This window comes from Mandrillus leucophaeus, unplaced genomic scaffold, assembly GCF_000951045.1.
Source record: "Mandrillus leucophaeus isolate KB7577 unplaced genomic scaffold, Mleu.le_1.0 Scaffold268, whole genome shotgun sequence".
NCBI lineage: Eukaryota > Metazoa > Chordata > Mammalia > Primates > Cercopithecidae > Mandrillus > Mandrillus leucophaeus.
This window is the reverse complement of record NW_012102787.1, coordinates 2,575,080-2,600,308: the sequence shown is the minus strand read 5'-3', so window position 1 is coordinate 2,600,308 and position 25,229 is coordinate 2,575,080. Positions and strand designations below refer to the sequence as shown.

At 40.9% G+C, this 25,229-nt stretch overlaps 1 protein-coding gene across 4 annotated transcripts in view; it reads right to left on the bottom strand.

Moving 5' to 3' along the window:
* Window positions 1-16,520: 16,520 nt before the first annotated feature.
* Window positions 16,521-25,229, bottom strand: part of RNGTT (RNA guanylyltransferase and 5'-phosphatase) — a 354,163-nt gene continuing 345,454 nt past the window's right edge. For all 4 annotated transcript variants that reach the window (XM_011984441.1, XM_011984442.1, XM_011984443.1 and 1 more), the window contains 2 exons: window positions 20,513-20,636; window positions 16,521-19,134 (listed from right to left, as the gene is read on the bottom strand). In XM_011984441.1, the coding sequence (XP_011839831.1) occupies window positions 18,971-19,134; window positions 20,513-20,636 (288 nt within the window). In that variant the 3' untranslated portion in view covers window positions 16,521-18,970. The remainder of the gene's footprint in view (window positions 19,135-20,512; window positions 20,637-25,229) is intronic.

Here is a 25,229-nt window from a genome sequence, read left to right as displayed (position 1 = left end):
TGGTTTAAGAAGTCAAACATGACCAGAAGGTATGTAAGAGAAGACTATCGTTCTTGCCCCGTCTATCTGCCTCCTAATTCTTCCTCAAAGACAACATCTTCTGGTATTCACCTTTATGTTTGTGGAACAGTGTACTTAGGATGCTTTTTCTTTTTTTCAGTTTTAGATTTATTGTGGAAAACCATGCCGTCTCTGTATTTTCGAAACATTTTTGTCACCACTTCCAGCTACATCAGTGGTTAGTTGAGTGTTTGCAGCACAGCTGCGCCCCCACACATGCTAGAACAGTGTTTTCTTCTTGTTCACTTTTTGTTTTTCTAGGAGTTTGTAATTGTCATTTTGTTTGATTTTTCCATGTAACTATCACTGATTCATTCCCAACCTCTCCAACTGAGCTCCAAATCTCCTTCTACACCTTTGAGCACTGCAGGCTTCTGCTGTCAGCCTGGAAGCCCTTTGCCTTCAAAACCCCCTTAAGGGGAAAATTTGGGAAACCTGCTTCCTCAGGTAGAAGGAGCTATACAAAACTTAAAACAAAACTAGAATAATCTTAGACTTTCCTTCTAATTACTCTGGAAACTACTCTTAACCACATGCATGCATTGGTTTTCTGAGGCTACAAAATCAAATCCTCTTGGTTTTAAATCCACTAAAGCCTCTCTTTTGCCAGTCTGATTTATACAATGGTGTACAAGAAATGCAGCTGTTATTACTTCCAGGTGCACACACAGTAATTTAACTAAATGCTATCAAAGCCTTTCCAAGTAAAAAGGCCTCCTGGGCTTATTTTAATGAATAGATAAAGCTAATTTGTAATTAGTACATTTAGTTGTTAATATGCAAATGAGGCCTGCTGTTATCTGTAATTAGCACCAAATTCTTGATTGCTAAGGATGTTGCTAAAGTGCTTGGGAAAGCCTGTAATTCTCATTCAAGTCTCCAGCCACCCAAGGACCCCTAGATCTCACCTCCTAGATCTCAGCCCTCGTTCTCCTCTGCACTCTCACCCATCTGCCTGCCTGTTGGACTTCTCCTCTCTATATTCCAGAAGCACCTAGAACGTGTCTACAACTGAATGCAAGTTCTGTTCCCTCCCTGTACTTGGAGCCTCTGTTAAGAAATCTGCTTCTCAGTGGTGACCTGTCTTTCCCTCTTGCTGCACCCTCTCTAGCAGGGTCCCCTCGTCAGTGAATATACTACCGTCCATGCAGTCACCTCACTCAGAAGCCTGCACCTCCTCACATACTCTGCTCTCTGTCTCCCTCTCCTCCAAAACCCCATCCATCTCTGAGGCTGCTGGGGCGAAGAAGCCACCCACTGTCAGATGCCAGATGCCACCCACTGTCACCTCCCTAAATCAGGTCATGCCACTCTTCCTGGGAGAGCGGTGGTGGCCTCCCCATGGCCTCTCCACCTTCTATCTTGGCAGTCTCATCTATTTCTCGTGTTGCAGTCAGTGTGATTTTTCTAAATCACCTCTTCACTTTAAATCTTTCAGATCTCAGTTTCAACATGGTTTCCACTGGGAAAAAGTCCAAGACCCAAGTCTGCCGTAAGCGCCCTTCCAGCCCACTCCCTTAGCACCCATGCTTGTCCTCATGTAGCATTTAAGCACTCATTCAGAGTTGGCCTGTTGATGTGTCTGTTTCACTCCTTAAGAGCGGGGATGTGTGTCGCTACCTCATCAACAGACACACAGTAGACTATCAACAAATACTTGTCAAGAGAATACCAGAGGTAGTCTTCTCAGATTGTTTTTAAAAGTTCTCCATCCATTCTTATCTGATTAATTTGCTTGGCAAACTGACTCTTACCCACTGCATGCAAGGGTAACCTTTGTGTTAACCTTGATCAATTGACTGTGAATTCTGAATCAGGAAGCCTGAATGCATTGTTGTGTCTAGTTTTATTGCTGTCCCCAGCTAAGCACACAGCACTCTGAAGGATGAGGTAGCCTCCCTGCCCTGGGAGTCAAGAGGTCTGGGACCTTCCCATCTCTGTGTTGTGCCACCTTGGACCAACTGGTTCCCAACAAATACACCCCAAAAGGTTTGGTAACTTGCCAGATGCCAAGAATATGGAATCTCCTGACCAAAACTTAGAGGCCTCTGCAGTGTGTGCAGGGGGTCCACCCCATGAAGCCGAGGCCTCTCCAGCTCCACCGCACTATGTATGATTCTCTTGCCTCCAGCGCCCACATCTGCAGCCACCGGCCCCCAATGCAGATTAAGTCCTTTGATGGCAGACTCTAAAAACATGAGAAAAAATTTCTCTTTGGTAGGAACATTTGAAATAACATCTTTTCAAGTGTGTCGAAGATCAGAATATGAATAGGATGGGGGTGTGGTAGGAAGGGGCTGTGAAAGGAGGGGCTGGGGCCCACAGCTTGGACGATTCTGAAAGGGGTGGTGTTGAAGCTTGCTTTCTTTTCTCTACAAAATGACAAAATCACTGTGGGGACATTTACAGCCAGAATCTATTTGACATTTTTAAATCTCTGAAATCATCAAAAATAAACCAGTGTCCCATGTGTGTTGGCAAGGAAAATGCTTTATGTCGTGGGGTTGTTGAAAAGACACCAGTAGAGCCTGGTTGGCTTAGGCAAGTTTGCTCTCTGAGTTTTTGGGTAATTGAAACATTAGTTATGATTTCCTGGGAGGCATTTACTTCATGTGGAAGTCAGGGTGGAGAGGACAAATCGCCTACCTACAAGTCACTCTGCAGACACGGCCAGCATGTCAGGTCCACACCCCGTTCTCTCTTTTGGAAAAGAGAGGAAGGAACAACAATGAAAATATTCGAAGTGCATGACGGAGCGATGCACTGTCTGATTACCGTTCACGAATTAAACCAGGTTTCACAGCTGGTCTTAGAGCCAAGTCTTAGACCCCTGGCTCACCCCTAAGAATCTAGAAAAACATATGAGCCTCAGCTTTTCATTTCAGAGGGGCTAGGATTGGAACCCAGTAATCCTTGGAAGGTCCTGGAACCTCGACTCTCTCCCTCATGCTCCCTGGTCCCTGGAATAGTGACTTGGTGGGCAAAGCTCATGTACAAGCACTTGGCCCAGAAGGCAGAGAAACAATAACAATCTTTCCCCATTCTCCAGCTGACATTTTCTAACACAGCCTCAACAACACTGGCTCGGGAAGTTGTCTTTCAGGGTCCAATGTGATGTCAAAATCCAGCAGCCCACCAGCACTTAATGACAAATCCCAGCACAGATGCTGACAACAGGGGAAACCTTCAGCATTGCTGAAGATGCTATTCTCTGCATGGAAGAAACAAAAAGGAGGGAGAAAGAGGGCCCGGGCCTCACGACTCCAACCTCAGAGAATGGGCCCAAGTGAACAGTGCAGCCAGAACCTGAAACAGACTCCTCAGCATAGCTCAACCCTGGACCGTGCCCTTCTAGGAAACCCAGGACAAAACATGGACCAGAGGCACCTGAACCCATAAAGCTATATATGAGTTCGTACTGACAGAAGCGCAGGCTCCGAGGGGTGCAGCCCTGTGTCGTGAATGTGGGTCGGCCATTCCATCTGGAAACGGGAGGGAAGGTTGGCTTTGTGTCTGGCATTCTCTCTCTGTTGTCTTTATAAATACAGCCAAAAAGATTTGGTAACTTGTCAGGTGCCAAGAATAAGAAATCTCCTGACCGAAACTTAGCTGACAGCCATTGTCCACGTAAGAAGCATCCTGCCCTTCCAGAAACAGGTGTGTACCAACATTCCCACTCCAAACTTGTCCGAAAAAATTTGCTTCTGTGTTCTGACACTTTCTGGATTGTAGAACCTTTTGAGTATTAATTAGGCAGAAGTTCTGAACCCTCATTCCAGAAAAAGAAGTTTTGCCTATAATTTCCCCTGAAAGCAGGGAGCTTGGGAGCTCAGTTACAACCTCCAGTCTTGCATCCTGTTTTAGGTGATGACAAAGAAGCCCCTCCAAGGAGGAGATTCTGCTGCGATGTGCAAATTATTGTGTTCTCCCAGAATACCTTGTACATGATCAGGTTTAACCAAAATTCCAATTATTTACAACAACTTACCAGGAACATCTCTGCCAATAAAGCAAGATACACCTGTGGTGTGAAGGAGCAAGGTGGTCTCTGAGGAAGAAGGCTGGAAGGAACTGGTTTTCTCCAGAATGTGTGTCAGCTGCAATCCCAACTGCTTCAAGAGGTTGTCTGAGTTGGAGTGTGTCACTGATATTTTCTCGAGTGTCTCATCTGCTTCTGATAATTATCTGAGCAGCGTTTGTCCAAGGTGTATTTAGCGACAATGTTAGTAATGAGCTTTGCGGAAGTTCTCTCACCCCGGTGTGATTCATGGCTGACTAGCTGGGCTATAATTTTGTGCTGCTGAAGCATATGTTACCTTGCAGCTGAAATAAGACTCCAGGAGTCAGGCTCACTTTCCATCTGTGTGGTTACCGCCTTTTCCTCCCCAATGCCCCAAATGCACTGTCAGGAGTGGTCACTAGACCTAGGTGTTTCAGCAATCACTATCCGATCCAGATTTTTCGCTGGGATCATGTAAGTGCTGAGTTTTGGGGGAACATTTCTCTAGGGACAGAGTAAGCTGCTTGGCAGGGTATTGGTTCTCCCCAGGAAGAGCTGACAGGGACGACCAGGTCCACCCCCAGTGATGTGCAGTTTGTGCCCCGCTGAGGATAGAGGAGAGGGTGAGAGCCAGCTCACTCTTGGCTTAACAAGCTCTGCAATCTTGGTGTTGCATCTGCCCAGAGAAGGCGGTTTTTACTAATGCTCACAAAGGCACTATGTGGGTTAGCAAGGGCCTAGGAACACCCTCTACCCATAGGTGTGATGATAGGTGGGTCAGGGGTGGAAGAGAAGGGTCCCAGGAGTGAGTCCCTATCTGACAGCTGTCCAGGCCTGAGGTTTTATGGTAAGAACAGACAGGACAGGGCCCACTCATCCATTTAGCATTGGTATTTGGGATAAGGCATTGGCTTAGCATGAAAAGCGCTCAGGCCTCTTAAAGGACAGAACACTAGAGTTGGTGGCAGATGAGAATCAACATTTTTTCTGCTTACAAGTTGCTGCAAATCATTCTTCAGGGTTTTCATACAGGGCTTCTCATCTTCTCAACCTGGGGGTAAGTTCTAGAAGAACTGGGTCTTCTGTCTGTTTAAGGTCTGCCAAGTGCCACGCCTGGCCCTGAGCTTGTAGCATTCGGTGTCTCTGGGCCCATGCCTTTTCTCATGCAGCTGAGTTCCCCTGAGTTCTGTTCACTAACAAATCTGAAGTGATTAGAATTCTCCCCGCCCTGACACCTACATCAAATGCCACCACAGGACCACCTGGAGAAAGAAACAAGGGATCAAGCACCCTTTCCTGGTCATGTGACCTTGGGCCAATCACTTAAACTCTCTGCACTCCAGACTACTCCCTTGAGCAATAGGAATAGCGATGCCTACCTTCCAGAGGGGCTGTGAGGGCTTGGATGTGGTGTGTTTACTATAAACCTCCCAGGGATACTTGCCCATGACGATGGCCCTTCTTCCAAGAAGTGGTTTCCTAAAGTCAACCAGAGACCATCTCAGCTTCTCTTGAAACTTCATAGCAATTTGTAGCCTTCACATCCCACTACTTTTCTGCTTTGTATCAGTTATTACTCATCTGTGCAATATATTTTGCTATCCATCCCCACTGCCCACCCTTGGCCCCAACACACATTCACATTTATAAGCTTCTGAGGACCCCGTTGATAGGGAATTTGGCTTACGCCCATCACCACCCCCAGCAGTATTGGGATGAAATGAACACTGCCGGGATTAACTCATTTAGTGTAGTGGGATAAATATGCAAGTTCTATGAAGAAAAGCCACACAGATATATCAGTGGTGATGTTTCAAACTTGAAGATTTCCTCTGCAACAAAATTGTCTCTTTCTATCAGCATTAGACTTAGCTGGCCATGTGAATAATTCTAAATAGCCTGAAAAATTACCATTGATTTTCTGCACCACAGTAACACATTCTTTTTTTCTGAAAAAGACAAAGAGAATTCAAGGAATTAACCTTCACTCCAAAGAGTACTGGTGGTGGGTGGGTGGGTGGGGACACCAGAGGAGTACTTACACAACAAAATAAATTTAATAAGTTGCCCACTTTAATACTGGGTGACTTGTGAAGGACATTTTGCTTCTATCCAGAAAACCCTGTTATATAATAAATGCAAGCTCAGACGTGCCTCAAAGAAGAAGGGAGCCAGAGCCGATGCCATTTCCAGCCAGCAGAGTGCATGACTGTGTGGGATGGACCACAGGGACGCCTCCTCCACCAGAGGCACTGGGAGGTGGGAGGCAGGCTGGGGAGGAGCTTGAGAACACCTGGGGCCAAGCCAACCAGGTTTGCATCTGAATACTGTTCCTCAGGAAGGCAGATGCTAGGCCTCCAAATCTGAGTCCTGTGGGTTGGGTCACCTGTGGGTTTGACTTGTTTTGTTATGAAAAAATCCAAGTATAAAGGAGTATTGAGACTTTCACTGTGGTTTTCAACTCTGAGGAAGAAATCTCCTCAGCCATATGTGTGATGATTTAAATTTATAACCACCATTCATAAGTTTTTTTCAAGCCAACCTTGTTTCTGTGACCTTTAGTCATCTTGTTATTCCCAAGCAGAGATGTTCATAGCTAAAGCAGTAACACTGTTATAACTTGGTTTTTACACTGAAAAAACAATTTTTCCCCACCATCCTTTACCTCACTATCCCTCCACTACCCCTCCTCTCAAAACCCAGAAACTTCCATACTTGGTTTTGAGCTCAAAGCAGATTTTATTTATTTATTTATTTTTAGAACACATCAGTTAAATCTGTTCGTCTTTTTTGGGTTGAGGGACTGGAAGAAATCACACATCGTTTCTGATGTGATATACTCATGGGCGGATTTGCATCCTACCCAAAGATAGCTCAACTTCATTTTAAGATGTTTTGCCTTCTTTGGCAATCAAAATCAAACTTTTCTAAGTAGACATGCACTTTTGGGTTATACAACTCCGAGCACACATCAGTGCTTCCTGGGGTCTTTGCTTCACCTGGAATCAACTTCTAAGGCCTGGAGGTGTGACTGTGTGCCAGTGTTCCCTGGGGGATCTAGGTGTCCCTGGTCACCCAAGCTCCAGGATGAGAAAAGGGTAAAGAGCAGTTGTTTCTGGACTACACGTAGGCTTTCTCAAAGGGCGAACCCACCGCCTAATTGAAGACATTTGTTTTCATCCTCATCTTTATTTCCAAAGAGAGTAACGCCAAGTGAGCTGGAAATCAGAACGTTAGAAGACCAGCTGTGTGACCTTGCTACAGTTTCGTTTCATTTCCAGGTCTTGCTCTGCTCACCTGTAAAAGGGGACCAGATGCCCTTGAAGGCTATTTCCAGCTCGAAACCAATCTCATGCTTTTCTTCACTCTGGGAAGATCCCAGGGAGTGATCAGAGTCAAAGAAGTAGCTCCCTCCTCCCCATACTTCCTCTATCCATCCAGCCAGCCTTCTGCTTATTGTCACTTTTCTCCTGTCTCGTGAATAGCCTATAAAGTCCAAGAAGAAAGTCAATAACACTAGGAGTTACGAGATAGAGAGCTCCTGAATCAAGCCATGCCTGAAGCCATGCCTGCCTTCTGGACTATTCTGTTACCTAGAGTAGGTGAGTTTGTTTTTCTGACATTTGTAACAAAAAAAATTCTGATATCTAGGGTAAGGCAGCAAAGGAAAGTCAAGCTTAAGAGGAATGGAAAATGGTGCTGCTATGGTTTGGTTGTTCGTCCTCTCCAAAACTCATGTTGAAACTTAATCCCCAAAGGGGCAGTATTGAGAGGTGGGGCCTTTAAGAGGCAACTGAATCATGAGTGCCCTGCCTTTATGAATGAACTAACTCATCCATGGATTAATGTGTTAATGGATTAATGGCTTATCATGAGGAGACTGCCTTTATGAATGGACTAATTCATCCATGGATTAATATGTTAATGGATTAATGGGTTATCATGAGAAGGAGACTGGTGGCTTTATAAGAAAAGGAAGAGAGATCGAGCCAGCACATTGGCACACTCAGCCCCCTTACCACGTGATAGTCTTCACCGCCTTGGGACTCTTCAAAGAGTCCTACCAGCAAGGAGGCACTCATTCGATGCCGCCCCCGACCTTGGATTTCTCAGCCTCTAGAACTGTAAGAAACAAATTCCTTTTCCTTATAAATTACCCAGTTTCAGGTGTTCTGTTATAAGCAACAGAAAATGGACTAAGACAGGTGCCCTGCCATTCTCAGCCCCCACTCTCCCTCACTTTTTTGGAGCCAGCTCTACTTTCTGATCTTGGGTTCTGGTCCTCTTTCTCTTTCCCATGCAGCCCGCTATCATCCCTTTCTGACTCGACTTGATTTCTTACCCAGTGTGGGTATTAAAGTTCCTCGCCTTCTCAACTTTCTTCTGTTCTCACCTTGCCATTCTTCAATCCTGAGCCATCAGAACAATGCCTCTTAGTCCTTTTCATAATACGGCAAACATAGAAAACGATAATATGTGAATGGCACCCTGGGGTAAACTAAAGAATTAGGGTGTCTAAGTGAGTGTTGGGGGGAAAAGGTCCATTACATTTTATTTACATAACTGTGATAAGACAAAGTAAAATACAAAGTCCCAGAGAAGATATGGCTTTATAGGAAACTCTGAAATAAAACCTTTTTAAAATGTTAAGTACATTTTATTTACATAACTGTGATAAGACAAAGTAAAATACAAAGTCCCAGAGAAGATATGGCTTTATAGGAAACTCTGAAATAAAACCTTTTTAAAATGTTAAGTCTGAAACCTGAACTTGTGTCCATGAACACGCCTTTTTAAACATCAGGTTTAATGCTTCACATGGCTGTCCTCAAATCCTAAGCAAAACTTCTGCAGCAAAGTCTCTTCAAATTCTTCATAGTTACTATCAATGAGAAACTTTGCACATGTGGGTGATGAAAAAATTAAAACTATTTTTTGCAACCTTTCAAAAATGTCAATGGTTGAAATTATATTTAAAGAATCAACTTTTTCTTTTTCTCATTTCTATGGACTTCTTGTGATTTCTCATTGACGTTTCTTGTGATAACACAAATGGACTTCCAATCCAACGATATTATTTTACATCAATTATTTCCAAATAATGGTGAGGCCCAGATGTGCAGCATGTGCATGCATTGTTCAGTCAGTCTCCCAGTACCCCAAATGAATGGCACCAAAATGGTCTGTCACAGGTGAAGGCAGACACTTGGTGCCACCCTCTAGGGCCTTTACCAGACTCCCAGGCACCCTTTTCTGGTCAGCCACACCCTGGGTCATGTGCCCAGTAGCTCTATGAGCCCCTTGTCCAGAATAGGCAGTGTCACGCGTTGCAGCTGGCCTCGTCCAGTCTCTGTGGTGGAGAACGAGTGTATACCTTGTGTATCTGATGTTGATCATTGTGCTTTTGCCTCCAGGGGCCCCGGGGTGCTCCCCTTTGGGAGCCCAGAGGCATCCCTTAGCTATAGGCAGAGATCCTGGCCACCCCTGTGGGCTGAGAAGATCAACATCTACAACTCCCTGGAGACAAAGCAGGGTGTCTCCAGACAGGGGTTGGGAAGCTCTGGGCAGCTCATGTAACCACTATCCTTGAGAGTATTAATTCATCTGTTGACATAGATTTAACTCCAAACCCCATCACCTCCATTTCCTCCTATTTTCTCATTTTTCTTGTGAGGACTAAACTCTGACTTTTTTATCATGCCCAAATTCCTGTCTAAGGGATCCAGGGAGTCATGCCCTACAAACCACACATTCTCATCAGATGGGTTTTATTTGACTCTATATATCGTGGCTTACTTACCTATCTGACTCTGGCATAACATTATGAGACAGGGAAAAAAAAATCAAAATATTCAACCCCAAAATATGTTTCCTTGCCATACCTTGAAACTGCACTGCAAAGTCTCTTGTGGAAAAATCCACAGTCTATCAAGAATCACTTTTCCCCTTTGTTTTCCTTCCTTCCCTTCCAGATCCAGGAGATAACTAAGAGCCAGGCACTCTTTTAGGCCTGGTAAGAAACATTTTACAAACTGCTGTTTCTCTGAAGTCTGCTGAGAGCTTCCTCTGCACAATAAAATTTGGTCTCCACAATCCTTTATCTTAACAGTTTCCTTTCTATTGATCCCAGGTCTTCAGATAAACTCAAGCGTCAACTAGAAAATGTTTAAATTTACCTATAGCCTGGATGCCCCTCCCCACTTTGAGTTGTCCCACCTTTCTGAACCAAACCAAAGTATTTCTTAAATGTATTTGACGTCTCATGCCTCTCTAAAATATATAAAACCAAGCTGTGCTCCGACCACCTTGGGCACATGTTCTCAGGACCTCCTGGGGCTGTGTCACGGGCCATGGTCACTCATATTTGGCTCAGAATAGATCTCTAAAAATATTTTACAGAGTTTGACTCTTTTCATCAACACTCGACTTCAGTTATCCCTATCATGCTTCTGCAGGTTACCCAGAAACCAAATTTGAGGTCCTTTTCTCAGTCCTTGGCTCTCCAGGACTTCCTTGGAGCAGTCAGAACTATTTTCTGCCTCCACTATCAAAAAACTTTTGTCTTATAGCTCTGTGGGCCAGCACCTTCTTGAGTGTCTTTTCACTTCTTGACTTTAATTTCTTTTCCTTACTTCTGGATGCCTTTTCTTTGCTAGTTATGTTTTTTTCTTATACCCACAGATGTGGGGGTCCCTAGTCCTCTTTTTACTTCATACCTCCTACTGACTGCTTTTACCATTGTTGTTGTGTGGACAGATTTGAAATCTCGCCAGCAGTCTGACTGCCTAAGCTCCAGTTCTAAATTTTCCCCTTGACAGTTCCATCTGATGCTACTGACGGCATCTCCAGTTCATCACATTCCGTAGCCCTTTATTCCTCCCAGCCCCAAATCAGCTCTTCCTTCTCACTCCACTGTTTATGTTAAGAGCACCACCAGTTCCCTCCCTGGGCTCAAACTCTGGAAGGTAGCTTTGGCTTTTCAACTGATTGTTGAATCTTGATAAGCCTCCCTCCTGAATGCCTGTCATACCCATCTCTTCCATTTCTGTAGATGCCACCCTATTCTAGGTTTTCTACCTCTCATCTTATGACAATAGCCTCCTAAGTGTCTTATCACCTTTGTTTTTCTTCCTTCTCCCACCTCAGACAGATTATTACTACATTACTCTCATAAAGAAAACTCCTTTGTTTAATTCAATAGCTCCTTATTATTGATAACGTTTAGCCTAACTTTTTTGCCAGACATCAAAGGCCTTCATAATCTGCCCCCAGCCTGTCTATGTAGGTCTACTTCATAGATTGTAGAAATATTTATTGAATCCTTATGCTTCATGCCAGACTGGCCTAGGTGCTGGAAATACAGCAATGAGTGAAATCAAATTCTCAGTTCATATGAAACTTACATTCTGGAGAGTAAAGTCAGACAATAAGCAAACAAGTCAACATATATGTCAGGTCACAAATGCTCGGGGAAAAATAAAGCAGGATAAGAGGGTAGATGATAATGGGAGTGGTCATTTTACACAGGATGATAGGAAGGTCTTTTTGATGAAGTGGCATTTGTCCAGAGACTTGAATGAAGTAAGAGAGGGAACTTTACAGATACCTGAGGGAAGAGCATCCCAGGTAGAGGAAAGGAAAATTCAGTGGGAACTAGCTTGGCAAGCTGGAGAAGCAGCAAAAGAGCCAGTGTGGATGAGCAGAGTGAATGAGAGGGATAAGATGATGAGATCAAAGAAGCTGCAGGGGGGTCAGGTTATGAAGGACCTGTGGACTGTGGTATGCATTTAGGATTTTATTGTGAATGAGGTGGAAAGGACTGAAAGATTCTGCATGGTAGGGTGGAAAGTTCTAAAACATATCACACTGACGGCTGTGTGAATAGATGGGGGGATGGAGAGACAAGAGTGGAAACTGGAATACCAGTTAGGAGGCTACTGCAACAGTCTAGGCAAGGGATGAGACGGGAGGTGCTGGAGAGATGGAGGAGCTGTCAAATTCTGGTTATATTTTGAAGGTAGTGCTGACAACACTTGCTGATGGATTGGACGTCAAGAAAAGAGTCAAGGATGATTCAGAAGCAACTGGAAAAATACAATTGCCATTAACTAAGCTTTATAAGGAGACTGTGGGAAGAGAAGGAAGTCTGTTGGAGGAGGGAAGTTCCGTTTTTGGTGTGTTGAGTTTAAGATGACTATCAGACATGCAAGTGAAGATGTCAAGTTGTCAGTTGGAATCTGAGTCTAGCATTGAAGAGAGAGATCCAGGCTAGAAATATATTTGGAAACTGTTTGTGTCTGGAGGGTATTTGTGTTCAGAGATTAGCAGAGTTCGCTTAGAGAGAGGTCAGTGGATGGAGCCTGGGCCACTGCTCGTAGAGATGGGGAAGGTGACGAGGGTTCAGCAAGGGAGACTGAAATGGAGTGGCCTGTAGGTTGGAGGAAAGAAAACCAAGAGACTACAGTGGCCTGGAAGGCAAGTGCAAAAAGGGTTCACCAAAGAGGGAGTAGTTTATGACTTATTTTAAAACAATCGTGTGTATGTGTGCATAGACTGAGGAGTGTATAGAGAAAGAACTGTCATAGGTTGAATATTGCTGAGTCTGTAAATGGGAGTTTATTTTACTGTTTACTTTTGTATATGTTTGAAATTTCCTATTATAAAGAGAAAAAAAAAAGAGGGAGTGACACATTTTGTTAAATATTGCTGAGAGGTTGATTAGGAGAGTTAGGAGAGTGGATTTGACCTTGTAGAGAGCACTGGTGGTAGGGACAAGAAGAGTTTCCATGGAGTTGAATGCCTGTGGGCAGTGGACTCAAGAAAGCCTAGGAGGGAAGGATGGGGAGTGACCAAATGCAATCAACTCCTTCAGGAATGGTGCAGGAAACAGGAAGAGAGAAATGGGTCAGCGGCTAGAAGGATATCAACGGGCCAAGGGCAGTTGGTTGGTTGGTTTGGTAGTTTTAAGACGGAGTGATTACAGCTCTGCTTCCCACTACTCTCCTTCACACAGCTCTGGACAAACCCCTGCATCAAACTCTGCCCTACAGTCTCTCTCCACACCTCCCCTGCCCCAGTCACCCCACCCATCCATCGAGGCCTAAATCTCCTCCCACCTCATGCATCATGTGATGTCTCCTGGTGTACAGTTTTTATCTACATGTCACATTTTCAAGAATCTTTTTTATAGAAGAGCTTTGGTTGTGGTGGTGTTCAATCGGAGTCTCTGTAGGTGTTATCTTTAATATATATCAGAGCACACTATGTGTTTATACTCTAGGTCAAAAACTACACAATGTTCCTCTGATGGCTTTCAGAAAGAAAGCAGAACTACAGAAACTGTAAAGTTTCTTATTCCTTTAGATCCTGGAAAATAGCATTCAGTAGTAGCAACAAGAATATCTTGCACTTGCCTTTCCCACTTCAAAGGCAAGGCTAGAAGCACAAATTCATACTAAGGGATCACGGACTGAAATTTGTTTTTAAAATTAACTGAAAAGTCTCAGCAGTTACCAAAAGATTTCTTTTCTCTTTGGATACCTCAGAAATTAGGTGAGAATGAGTAGGTAGGGAGACGGAGCCTTCTAGTTTAAGATACTGGCAAGTTCAGTGAAACCACTAGAAAAATAAGACATGATTAAAAACACTCTTCCCCTCACACCTCCCTCAGAGGGTATCACAGCAAGGAGACCGGGGCACTTTTTAAAAATCTTTCCTGCTGAGAAGGTTCTGTCAGAGCACTCATTGTCAGTGCAAATGGCAAGAACAGAAAAGATACTTCTAATCAGGATGAAATACAAGGTATGTCAGAGATGGACTCTGGAAGAAATTCTTAAGAAAAAAAATGTTATCAGTCCTTCTATTATAGTGAGAAGGCTAGAGTGGCAGGAAATTATGTTCATACATGGCTAAAGTGAGGGGGACAATTGCGCAAAAGAGCATTAGCACCTCCTGCCCTAATTACTACCAAGTGCCCACTACTGCCAGGCTCTGTGCTATGGGTCCGAGATCACACAGTCCCTGTGCTGAGTCTATAGCTCCTTGTTTTGAGAGGACACCAAGGGAGACTACCATAATAGTGTGAAATTTAGGAAGCTCTCTATGAGAAAAAGCTTCCTTGATCCTGAGATGAGGGGAGGCTGCGGTTTCTGGCAGCAGCAGCAGCAGCCTGTGCAAAGGTCTGGGTTTAGGGGGCACAGAGTTCTGAGAAAAACAAGGAGTCACACCACTGTCCCGTAAGGCAGCACAACCCTGGATACACAGGCTGAGGCCAGGTCACAAAGGGCCTTTTCCATCATATGCCAGGGAGCTCTTCACGGGCAGAGATGACAGGAGCAGGTTTGAGTTTTTAAAGATCACTCTGGTGGCAGCGATCTAAAGGAAAAATAGACTGTGCAGCAAGCTCGAAGTTGTGGAAACCGATGACTTTGTTGGTCTGATTTGTCGTCAAAGCCAAATGCCGATTTTCTGTGTTGTATTTTGCTTTGCTTATTTCTGCATCTCAAGCAAGTAAAGGTTTCATTCTATTTGGGTATGTATAAGCATTCAGATAACTGCACTTTTCATCTGCACACCTTATATCACAAGGACAGAATGTAATCAACCCCGAGAATCAACCACCGTGAAATAACTTACCACAGACAGCTCTGGTTATACAAATGATCTTTAGTTTTGAAACCAAGAGCTGCTGCTACTTTCCATGTCCCCTTCCCACTTACAAGCCCCAACTGGATTTCCACCTCTGCAGTGATTCCCAACACCAGTTCATGAAAAAGTTCTCATCAGTTTGGGAGGAAATATACAAGCAAAGGACAATGGAGTGAATCTTTCATAAAACAAAATTTGTTCTATATAAAGGTCTGTCTTCCAAAGTATATCCTACTTCCTTTTTGTGTGTTAAGAGTTCCTTAGTTTTAATAATTAATGGCAAGATAATTTGTTTATTTAATGCCCTGACATGGCAAAATATTTGGCAACCCCGGATCCATGCACTGGTTTTTGGAAATGTGAAATCTGGAGACCAGATGGCCGCTGCTCAGAGTCGGCTCCACTACCACCTTCCTGATACTGCACAGTGCTCACCTGACATCAGTCAGGTGAGGGGAGGGACCCATCTGCATTAACCAAGGCTGACAATGACCTGCCACAGCAGCAGAGTTGACAGCTAACTATGCAACAATCAAGAAAATGTTAGCCCAGTGTGTAATTTAATCACTTATTTCTTCCTAATTACCTCTTTAGAATTTAGCATCTTAATGAGAACATTAAACTTCCCCTTCATGGCTGCTTAGTCACTCACATTTAAATATTGTTAAATAAATAGTTAAATAAGGTCCTAAAGTGTATTTACTTCTGTGCTCCCAACTTCACCTCTTTTATTAGCCTATTACCCCATTAGCACCCCAAACATGCCTTAGTTTGGGACCCTCTGGCATGAAATCAGTTACATACTAAGCCTGTGTATGTAACTGTGTAACTAAGCCTTTGGGAGAGTACTGTGCAAAAATTTAGGTGCTGGAGTAAAAAGACCTATGTCTGGATCTCAGTTCACAACTTAGTCTCGGGTTCCTCATCTGAAAGTGGGGTTGGTAAGAGTACCTACCTGCATAGAGTGGTTATGTTTAGGACCGTCTTGGTCGTTGGTGAATATTCAATAATGGTAATACTGCTATTATGGTGAATATGGGAGATTTTCAAAGTACTGGCTTTAACACAGCATGGTTAGACCTGGAAAGGCTTTGAAATCATCTAGCCCAGTGTGACAGATGGGATTTGCCACTTTATAGATGGAACAAAGTGGCAGGGGTGGATGGGGGTGTGTGTGTGGGAGGATCTAGACAGAACAGAGCCAACAGGAGGCAGAGCCTGGACTTGCGTGAGTCTAGTCCAGAGTTTTCTCCACCACAGGAGTTCTCCCACTTGGGAGTATTTGCTTCTTAGCTTCCAAGGTTTTTTTTTTGGCCAGGGAAAACTATATGCAGAGTCCAAAATGGTGGTATCATTTAAACATTTAAAGATGGCAAATTCCATACTATAAAAATGCAATTGCAATGCAAAAAAAAAAAAATTGGTAGTTCATGACTTCATCATTTCAGAATATTTATTGCTATTGCTGAGTATTCTAAAAAGTTTAAATGCATTAAAAATAACGTAACAGAATATCTACTCATACAGTAGACTGCTAAGATTAGATGAAGAGAAATAATATAAACATCATGTAAAGATGTGCTTTCTCCCATTCCTCTCCACTTCAAAAATAAAAGGTTCAAACTACACCCCCCTGTGTCAATCAAATTTCTCAGTTTCTCAGAAAGAAAAATAGAGGCTTTCCAAGTCTTTATGCTAATCTCTACAAAGCCAGATGGATTACACTGGGTGTGGCTGACAGCAGTAGGATGTGATGCCAGCAAGAGAAGGGACACAAGAGTATCACCAGTAAAACAAAGTAGATACACTTACGCTAATTTAAATCAGTAGTTTTATTACAATACGCACTGACACACAATTGGAAAAGGAATGTCCTGACATTTTCTGAGCATTTCACGGAAAGCAAATGTAACCATCCACGCAGTAGAGTCATCCACACCTTTTCCTAACAAAAAGCAAAAGCTTTTACATGTGATAACTGAATAAAGCAAAGTTTTCTTATTCCTGTCTAAAAAACTTCAGTCTCAGAAAATAGTTATTGAAGTGAGCTGAGAAAGAGCACATTTCCTTCACAATGTCCAAAATCCTGCCTCTAGATTATCTCCCTGACCTTCTAAATGACTTTTATAATACTGCAGATGGTATTACGTTCAGGGGCTAAATGGGATCTACTTATAAGGCCAACTACTCTATGTCGCTATAATTGAAAGGAAAGAATAAATTAAGAAAATTAAGTCCTGCTAAAACGCACAAAGACATGAAGAAAATATCTGGGTGTATTAAGAGTGAGATGGTCTTTTCACGTAACTCATTTGAAAGGTTACAATTACCATAAACATTTTAACTCCATTAAAGATCATTGGCAAAAGCTTGCTTTCGTATCTGCCAGAGGGCTCTGCCTTTCCCCAGGCTCGGAGGAAAGCAGCACAGCATGGAAGAGCCACTCGTCCTGGGGAAGCAGGCATCAGACTATTTGGAGTTGCATAGGCATTTTTCTAAAATCCATTTTGTAAAAGATACTATGGAAACTTGAGACTTTTCCCTCTTTCAATAGTCATTGTGGCATCAGTTGTTTTAATCCCTTTAGCGCCCAAATGTGCAAAAGCACTCTAGTAAAAAACATTACAATGGCGTTTTGGATAAATTCACTATACATTACATGACTTGGGAAAAATGAAGAAAAAGCCCAAGCATGACTCAACTATTTCATACAGAAAAGCACTGCAGGAGAAAACTTTGCTTAAAAACATTAAAACTCAGGTGCATATAAATACATTTTTGGTTCATCTGTGCTATGTCCATATAGAAATCCTGTCAGATATTCAGTCTACCAGGTAATTCAGTTGGATTTCGTGTCTGACTGAATCAGTAGAAGAATATACACTTGCATATACTTACGCAGATATGCATATACATATACAATTCAGATCATGAAAATTTGTTTTAAATACATTTACTTAAAACCTGTACCTCTAAAAATAAATACATTAGCCTGCATTTAGCTAATTCTCAGAGTTCTTTCACAAACCAATTTGAACAGTTTCTCAACAATGGCAGACAATCAATTAGCTGCCCTTTAAATCCATTATCTATCAGTAAACATTTTAAAATTCAGATGTATAACAGAAATAACATCCATAGACTAGAATGCAGATAGAATTCTGGCTTTGAAAATAAATGTCTTGATTTCCTTGATATTTAGTTCCTACAGATGTCTACACTTTGCCTCTGCATTTATCTAGCAGTGGGAGAGCATTTTCTAGTGACACCATTCTATCCCATGACATTACCTTCTAATCAAAGAAGTCAGCTGGCATTCCCTTTGCTGTTTTGTTGGAGGGAAGTAACACAACATCGTTTGCATTTGCTATCACTCCCATAGATCACAGTGAGTTGTGTGTTTTAATGTAATTCACAATGTGCTGATGCCACTGAGGTAAAGCAGAAGTAGCCCTGGCATTTAAAGAAAAGGAAAGTCTCCCAGGAGAACAACACATAAAGGACCTGGTGGTGTGTGTCCAAGTTCCATGAAGTAGCTCAAAACCACTGCCGGAATGGACACATGGGATATCTGATATCATAGTCGAAACAATACGAACAGATGAAAATACTCAAAATACTCCCTTTAGAAACAATGCAATTCACAAAAATGGAGCTTTACTGTTTTCTTTTACATTTCCAAAAAACTTGTTAAAATGATATAAACCAGACTAAGCTGTTTAATATAGTACAATACTTAACAATCTTGTCATTTGTTTTTGAATACAGGGATCTCAGAAATGTAGGAAATCCATGGTAAATGACAGCAAGAATGTTTAATGCCATTGCCTGAATTTTTTAAAAGGAAAATTTGCTATAGTTGTAACACAGCTTCTAAAAGATACTGTTTTATGGGCTCACAGTTTCCAGATTGTTAACTTTATAAATTAAATGTGAAGTTACCCATATATAAACAAGGCCTCTTTTTCATTGATTTCAATCTTGTTTAAACCTTTGGATATTTCAATCTTCAGATTCCACAAGGTAAGGCTGAGTTTATCAGATAAATAAAATGTTTAAGTCCATGATGTATTGCAGCATTGAGGAAACAAATGCATCAAGTATTTACAGGCTGGCTACAATACCTTTCTTTTCTTAAAAAAAATTCAAATGTGTATCAACATCAAGCCACAGTCGTCTTTCAATTTCTCTGGCTACAAAAATGGGCAACAGCGTTTTCTCCTCATTCATCTTTCTTCTTAACCCTGAAGTCACAAGCAGGTCTTAGGTTAAAGGGCGCAGTCTTTTGGGAGGTGGTGGTGGCATGAGCTCTGTGTCAGGGTCCAGATGATGCTTTCGTTTCTGTCCTTGAGAAGCTGCAGTACATCTGTCGATGAACTCAAACAGCATCTCCTTGGTGACAGGGTTTGAGATGCTATTGCACACAGCTGTGGACAAAGGGAGACACGGGTCTCACGTGAGGGTTAATTAAGGCAGCTGACTCACCACAGGCTTATGAGAAAGGTTTTCATCCCAATATGCTAAATACTTCCATTTTACCCATTTGAGTGACATGCTTCACATTGAACTATCTCCTCCCTCCCCTACACCCAAAATATGTGCTTGTCTAATGGCTACTCTTTACGGCAGTATTAATTTTAAACCAAAACTTTAAACATTTGGGCTATAAGCACGTCTTCCCCATGGTTTTCTATCCCTTCCAAACCAGTTTTTATGGGATTTTAATCTAACACAATGCATTACACCACGGTCTGAATTCAACTAAAACTTGTAGAATGTGTACTATATATAGTCCTTCAATCTTTCTCTCAGAAAGAAGTCCACTCTACGAAACATCAAACATGGCACCAGCTACCATTCCTACTGAATACGTGGTTTCATTGTAGCTGGCAGACCATATTATCTTCTCTTATCAAAATTTAATGCCAGCCTTTTTCATTTTATTTACCTATTTGGTCTTGGAAGAAAAGACATTGGCGTAATCGTCCCTACTTTGGAAATTAACTCATCTTGTCTGAAAATGGATGCTAGTTCCAATGAGAACTCCTAAATGTACAACAGTAACTTTTAAACTGCAAAGCTGAAACTGGAAATTTCAATATTTTCTCATTAGCTTATCATATCCTCCTCATCAACTGCACATTCTAAAAGTAAAGTTTGAATAACCTGTTATCTTGGTTTTTACCTTTTTTCAACTCCACTAAAAATGCAATCCAGAGCAACAACAGCTACTGGTAGTGGTACACCTTATAAACTTCAATTAATTTGTGTTGTTCCCCATGAAAGAAACTTACTATTCTGAATTCCCAACGCATTCATATTGTACCCAAAGAACACTCTGAAGAATAGCATAGCAGATTTTGTCTTTTTAAACGGTTTTCGTTTACTTTGTTCTCCATTGTTTATAAAGCTATTTTAAGAGCTGGAAATTACATTTTCCCCTGCTAATTTTGTCTTTTACCATCTGGCAAACAATGGTTTTTATAGTTCTGAATAGATCTGAAATTATTGTGGTTTCTGTTGTTGTTGTTGTTCAATAAATTCAACTTGTATACAGCCCAGGATCCTGCCCTTTAAACTTCTCTTTTGGGCGCATGGGCATAAGACCACCAGTTTAGAGAGGAGAACCTACAAGCCAATTGGAGCCAAAGAGAATACAGACTTGACATATCTTTCCCATCAAACAAGGATGAAGCCCAAATGACTATGCCGCATTAAGCAAAACAACAAAGGTAGCACACTTTGGGTCTAACATCTTAATTTTTTTTTTTAATATAATAAGCACTGATAAGTTGTCATACTCACCCATGGCAGTGTTGTAGGCATTAGGAAAACTTTTGTCTGTTCTCTGTCTCATGAAGACCCAGCTGTTGTTCTCAAATTTGCATTCTATAATTTTGTTGTCATACTGTTTCAGCTCTTTTGTCACCTGTTTTAAAAGAGAATTGAGGAAAATATTTAAATAATTTGAAAGGCTTTTTGCTTCTACTCTGTGACAGGCACATTAGGAAATGATAAAAATACCTCAGTAACTCTTCATGCAGAGCTCTTTGTCATCTGAAGTATCTAATCAAGCTTAAGGTATGGTGTGCACTCCCTCGTACACATGCTTACTTATCCGACATTTTATAAATAGTTGTGAAAACGGCTGTCAATATATAGCAATTAAAAGAAGCTAGGCAGACCAGCCACGCTGGGCCAAATGCAAATATGTTACCATGGGGACCAATGCCTTCAATATTGTCTGTGTCTCTACGGCTTTCAGAAATTGAGTATACTCCCTAGGTTTCATCAACTTTCATAAAGGTCTAACCATCTAAATTCCTATGTTAAAATCTAAGAAATGGCCTGTACTAGTTAAATTAAAAAGTTACATATCAATAGTGAATACTAGGATCAAATTCAGGCAATGTGCATCCTAAATATTTTGCTTTCCAAGCAGTGACAATTAACCAACACTCTAATCTTCAGGAAACTTACCTTTTCCATCCCCAAACTAGTACAAATTTAGAGATGAAGCTACTTGTGCCATTAGTTCATGGGTTTTTTGGCTTCTCACCTCAGATGACTGAATATGGATACTCTATCAAAGCTAACAAGTATCCATGGTAACTATAGAACCTTTTAAAAGATATTTCACTGGGCTGTGAGAATGGTTTTCATAAATAGGAACCTAAGCTTATCTTTGTAGTTTTCAAATCAAATGCCAGTTATGGTAATATTTTAATTCTGTCCTCATCTTGCACGGCTAACAACTTTTCCTCACAATATGGTAGACTGCGATCATTTAACTTCATTAGGATTATCTGAAACATTCTCCGTTTTCTACCCACATATTCACTACCACCTAGGAATATGACGGGAAGTAAGTTTTTAAAAGATGCTTTCAATTCACAGATTAGGCAGTACATGTCTTCATAAAAACTTTCAAACTGTATTCTTTTCCCTTTATGAGTATTACATTTGATTGTACCATCTGCATTTTCAACAAATCCAACAGGTCCAATACATTCAGTGGTTTTGGAACTAGACATGCCCAAAAAAGTGATATTCCAAGTAGCAAACTTGCTAAATTTATCCTCAAATATTCATTATTTTAGTCTCAATTCTCTTGCCTTGCTTTCTAGGGACCCATTTCCTTTTATTTTGGAAACATCATCTATATGCAAGTATTGGACAACTCAGTTAGGTAAACACAGTTTTGCTATACCACATGTAGGGTCTAACAGAAATAAGTTTCTAAACCTTTCAGTGTCTATTTCCTAAGTTCTAAAATGGGGAACAAGTGTCACTGAAAGAATAATAATGGAAAGTGCCTGGGACATAGTAGACAATCAGTAAAATTGTTAACCGAATATAGAATTAGGCAATGAAACACTGCTTTTTAAAATCTGTGGTAAAAAAACATTAAATTTTCCATCTTAACCATTTTTAAGTGTACAGTTCAGCAGTGCTAAGTGTATCCATGTATTTTCCAACAGATGTCTAGAACTTTTCCATCTTGCAACACTGAAATGCTATACTCCCTAAACACTAATTCCGCCCCCTCCCCTCTACCCAGACCTTGATAACTGCCTTTCTACTTTCTGTTTCTATGATTTTGACTACTTTAGATACTTCATATGAGTATTAACAGAATCACACACTATTTGTCCTTTTGTGACAGGCCTATTTCACTTAGCATAATGTCCTTGAGGTTCATTCATGTTGTAGCAGGTGACAGAAATTCTTTCTTTTTAAAGGTAGAATAATATTCCACTGTATGTATACACCACATTTTCTTTAGCCATTCATCTGTCAATGGACACGTGGGCTGCCTCTACCTCTTGGCTATTTTGGATAATGTTGCAATGAACGTGGGTGTGAAAATCTCTCTCTGAGATTCGGTTTTAAATGATTTTGGATATACACCCAGAGGCAGTATCACTGGATCATAATTTTATTTTTAATCTTTTGAGGACCCCTTTGTTTTCCATAAGGGCTGCATCAATTTACATTCTCACTAACAGCATGCAAGGGTTCCAACGTCACATCCTTAACACTTGTTAGTTTTTCTTCTTCTTTTTTTTTTAAAAATTGGCTCCCATTGTTTACTGTGCTGTAATTTAAACATTTCATTCTTTTCATAGTGGCCATCCTGATGGTGTCAGGTGCTATCTCATTGTGGTTTTGATTTGCATTTCCCTAATGACTATCATTCCATGTGCTTATTGGCCGTATACTTTCTTCAGAGAAATGTCTGTCCAAGACCTCTGCCCATTTTTTAATTGGGTTGTTTATTGTTGTTGAGATGTAGGAGTTCCTTATATATTCTGGACATTAACCTCTTATCAGATGTATGATTTGCAATTATTTTCTCCCATTCTGTAGGCTGCCTTTTCACACTGCTGATTGATTCCTTTGACGTACGTAAATTTTTAACTTTGATGTAGTCCTCTTTGTCTATTTTTTATTTTGTTGCCTATGATTTTGGTGTTGCTCACAAGAAATTGCTGCCTAATCCAATGTCCTAAAGATTTCGCCTATATATTATCTTCTACAAGTTTAATAGTTTAAGGTCTTATGTTTTGGTCTTTATTTTTGTGTTAATTTTGGTATATGGTATAAGGTAGGGGTTCAACTTCATTCTTTCGCATGTGGATATTGCTTTCCCAACACTGTTAGTTGAATATACTGTCCCTTCCCATTGTGTAGTATTGGTGCCCTTGTGGCAAATCATTTGGCCATATATGCAATGATTTATTTCTGGGCTCTCTATTCTGCTCCATTGGTCTGTGTCTCTATCTTTATGCCAGTAATTAAGTATGCCATCTAAATTAGATGCTTTGAAGTATGTTTTGAAATCAGGAAGTGTGGGGCCTCCAACTTTGTTCTTTCTCAAGATTGTTTTGACCTTTTGTGGTCTATTGAGATTCTGTAGGAATTTTAAAATAGTTTTTTAATTTCTGCAAAAAATACCATTGGGATTTTGATAGGGGTGGAATGCATTTTAGTAGTATAGATATTTTAATAATATTAAGTCTCCCATTCCATAAGCATGAATGTCTTTCTATTTATTTATATCTTCTTTGATTTCTTTCAGCAGGAAACACTGATTTTAAAAAAAAAAAACCTTACAAGTAAATTTACTAAAGGAACCATGATGACATAGAAAGGTTCACTTTGAAAACAGCTGTCAAGAAAATTTTATCATATGCATTTTACAAGAATGGCTTGCTAGTCAACAATGTGTAGTCTGTACTTTTGCTAACTAGCAATTGTGGTCTTTATCATATAGCTTATCATTCCTGTGTTCTCAGTTTCAGAATTGCTATAAATTACGTGTTACTCAATCTGACTACAACAATTAAGCAGTACTATTAACTATCTGTGTATCTCCTTGGCCACTAAAAATCTGGTAAACAGAGTTTTCCAGAAAATGCATGCACCTGCCACTACTAACCTAAATGTATTTCCGCATTTAAGAACAATACATCATTCTTCATTGATCACACCAGTTATAGTCCCAAGATAGACACACTACAAGTTACTCATTTGGTTAACTGGTAAAATACATTTAACTAATAAAAATAATATCTCCCACATGTACACAAACTAAAAACAGCTTCCATTAATGGTCAGATCAAAAGAATGACTGGTATACAGGAGAGGAGTTTAATTTTAGTATCTAATTTGTTACTATGATAATAATCATCCTCAGCCAATTACATATTATTGTTTACTAAAACAGGACCCCATTAGGTCTTCTAATCAACTGTTACCCTAGTTTGAGTTAACGAGACCTTGAAAGTAAAAATAATAAAATATTTATAAAACAGGATTTCACATCTGTACCCCAAATTACATTGAATTGATGAGGTTTTACTGTTTCTGAAAAAACAAACAGAGCAACACACAGTATATTTTATGTTGAAAAAAATGTGTTGGCTGTATCCATCTTACTGTATACCACACTTCTATACTATTTGAATCTATCAGTAATCTGGGGTTAAGAAACTATCAGATGAAACTGGATCTAGTACTTCTGAAGATTTTAAATTAGCAGCTCAAAGAAAACTTTCACTTACTAATTTTGGCATTCATCTGTAACTCTTGCCTGAGCAATTATTCCTGCGGTGTTCTAATGGGATTTTCTGTATCCTCCATTCCCTCTACATCTATTATCTAGAGCTCTTCCGTAACAAAGATTTGCCCCTTCTCCCCTATTTATTCATTTAATTACTTATCTGTATCGTTATGGACTCATGGATATTTATTTTATTCTTTGGCTTATAACAAAATACTCATCACTTATTTTGTTGCTCAAATTGTTCTAGTTTTGGCCACTGAAAACTCTCAGTTTGGCTCCCATGTCTTTTTATCTTGCTTCCACCTTTTCCCCATGGGGCCCCCTACCTCTTTTTTTTCCTGAGACAAGATCTCACTCTGTCACCCAGGCTGGAGTGCAGTGGTGCGATCACAGCTCACTACAGCCTCAACTTCCTGGGCTCAAGTTATCCTCCCGCCTCAGCCTCCCAAGTAG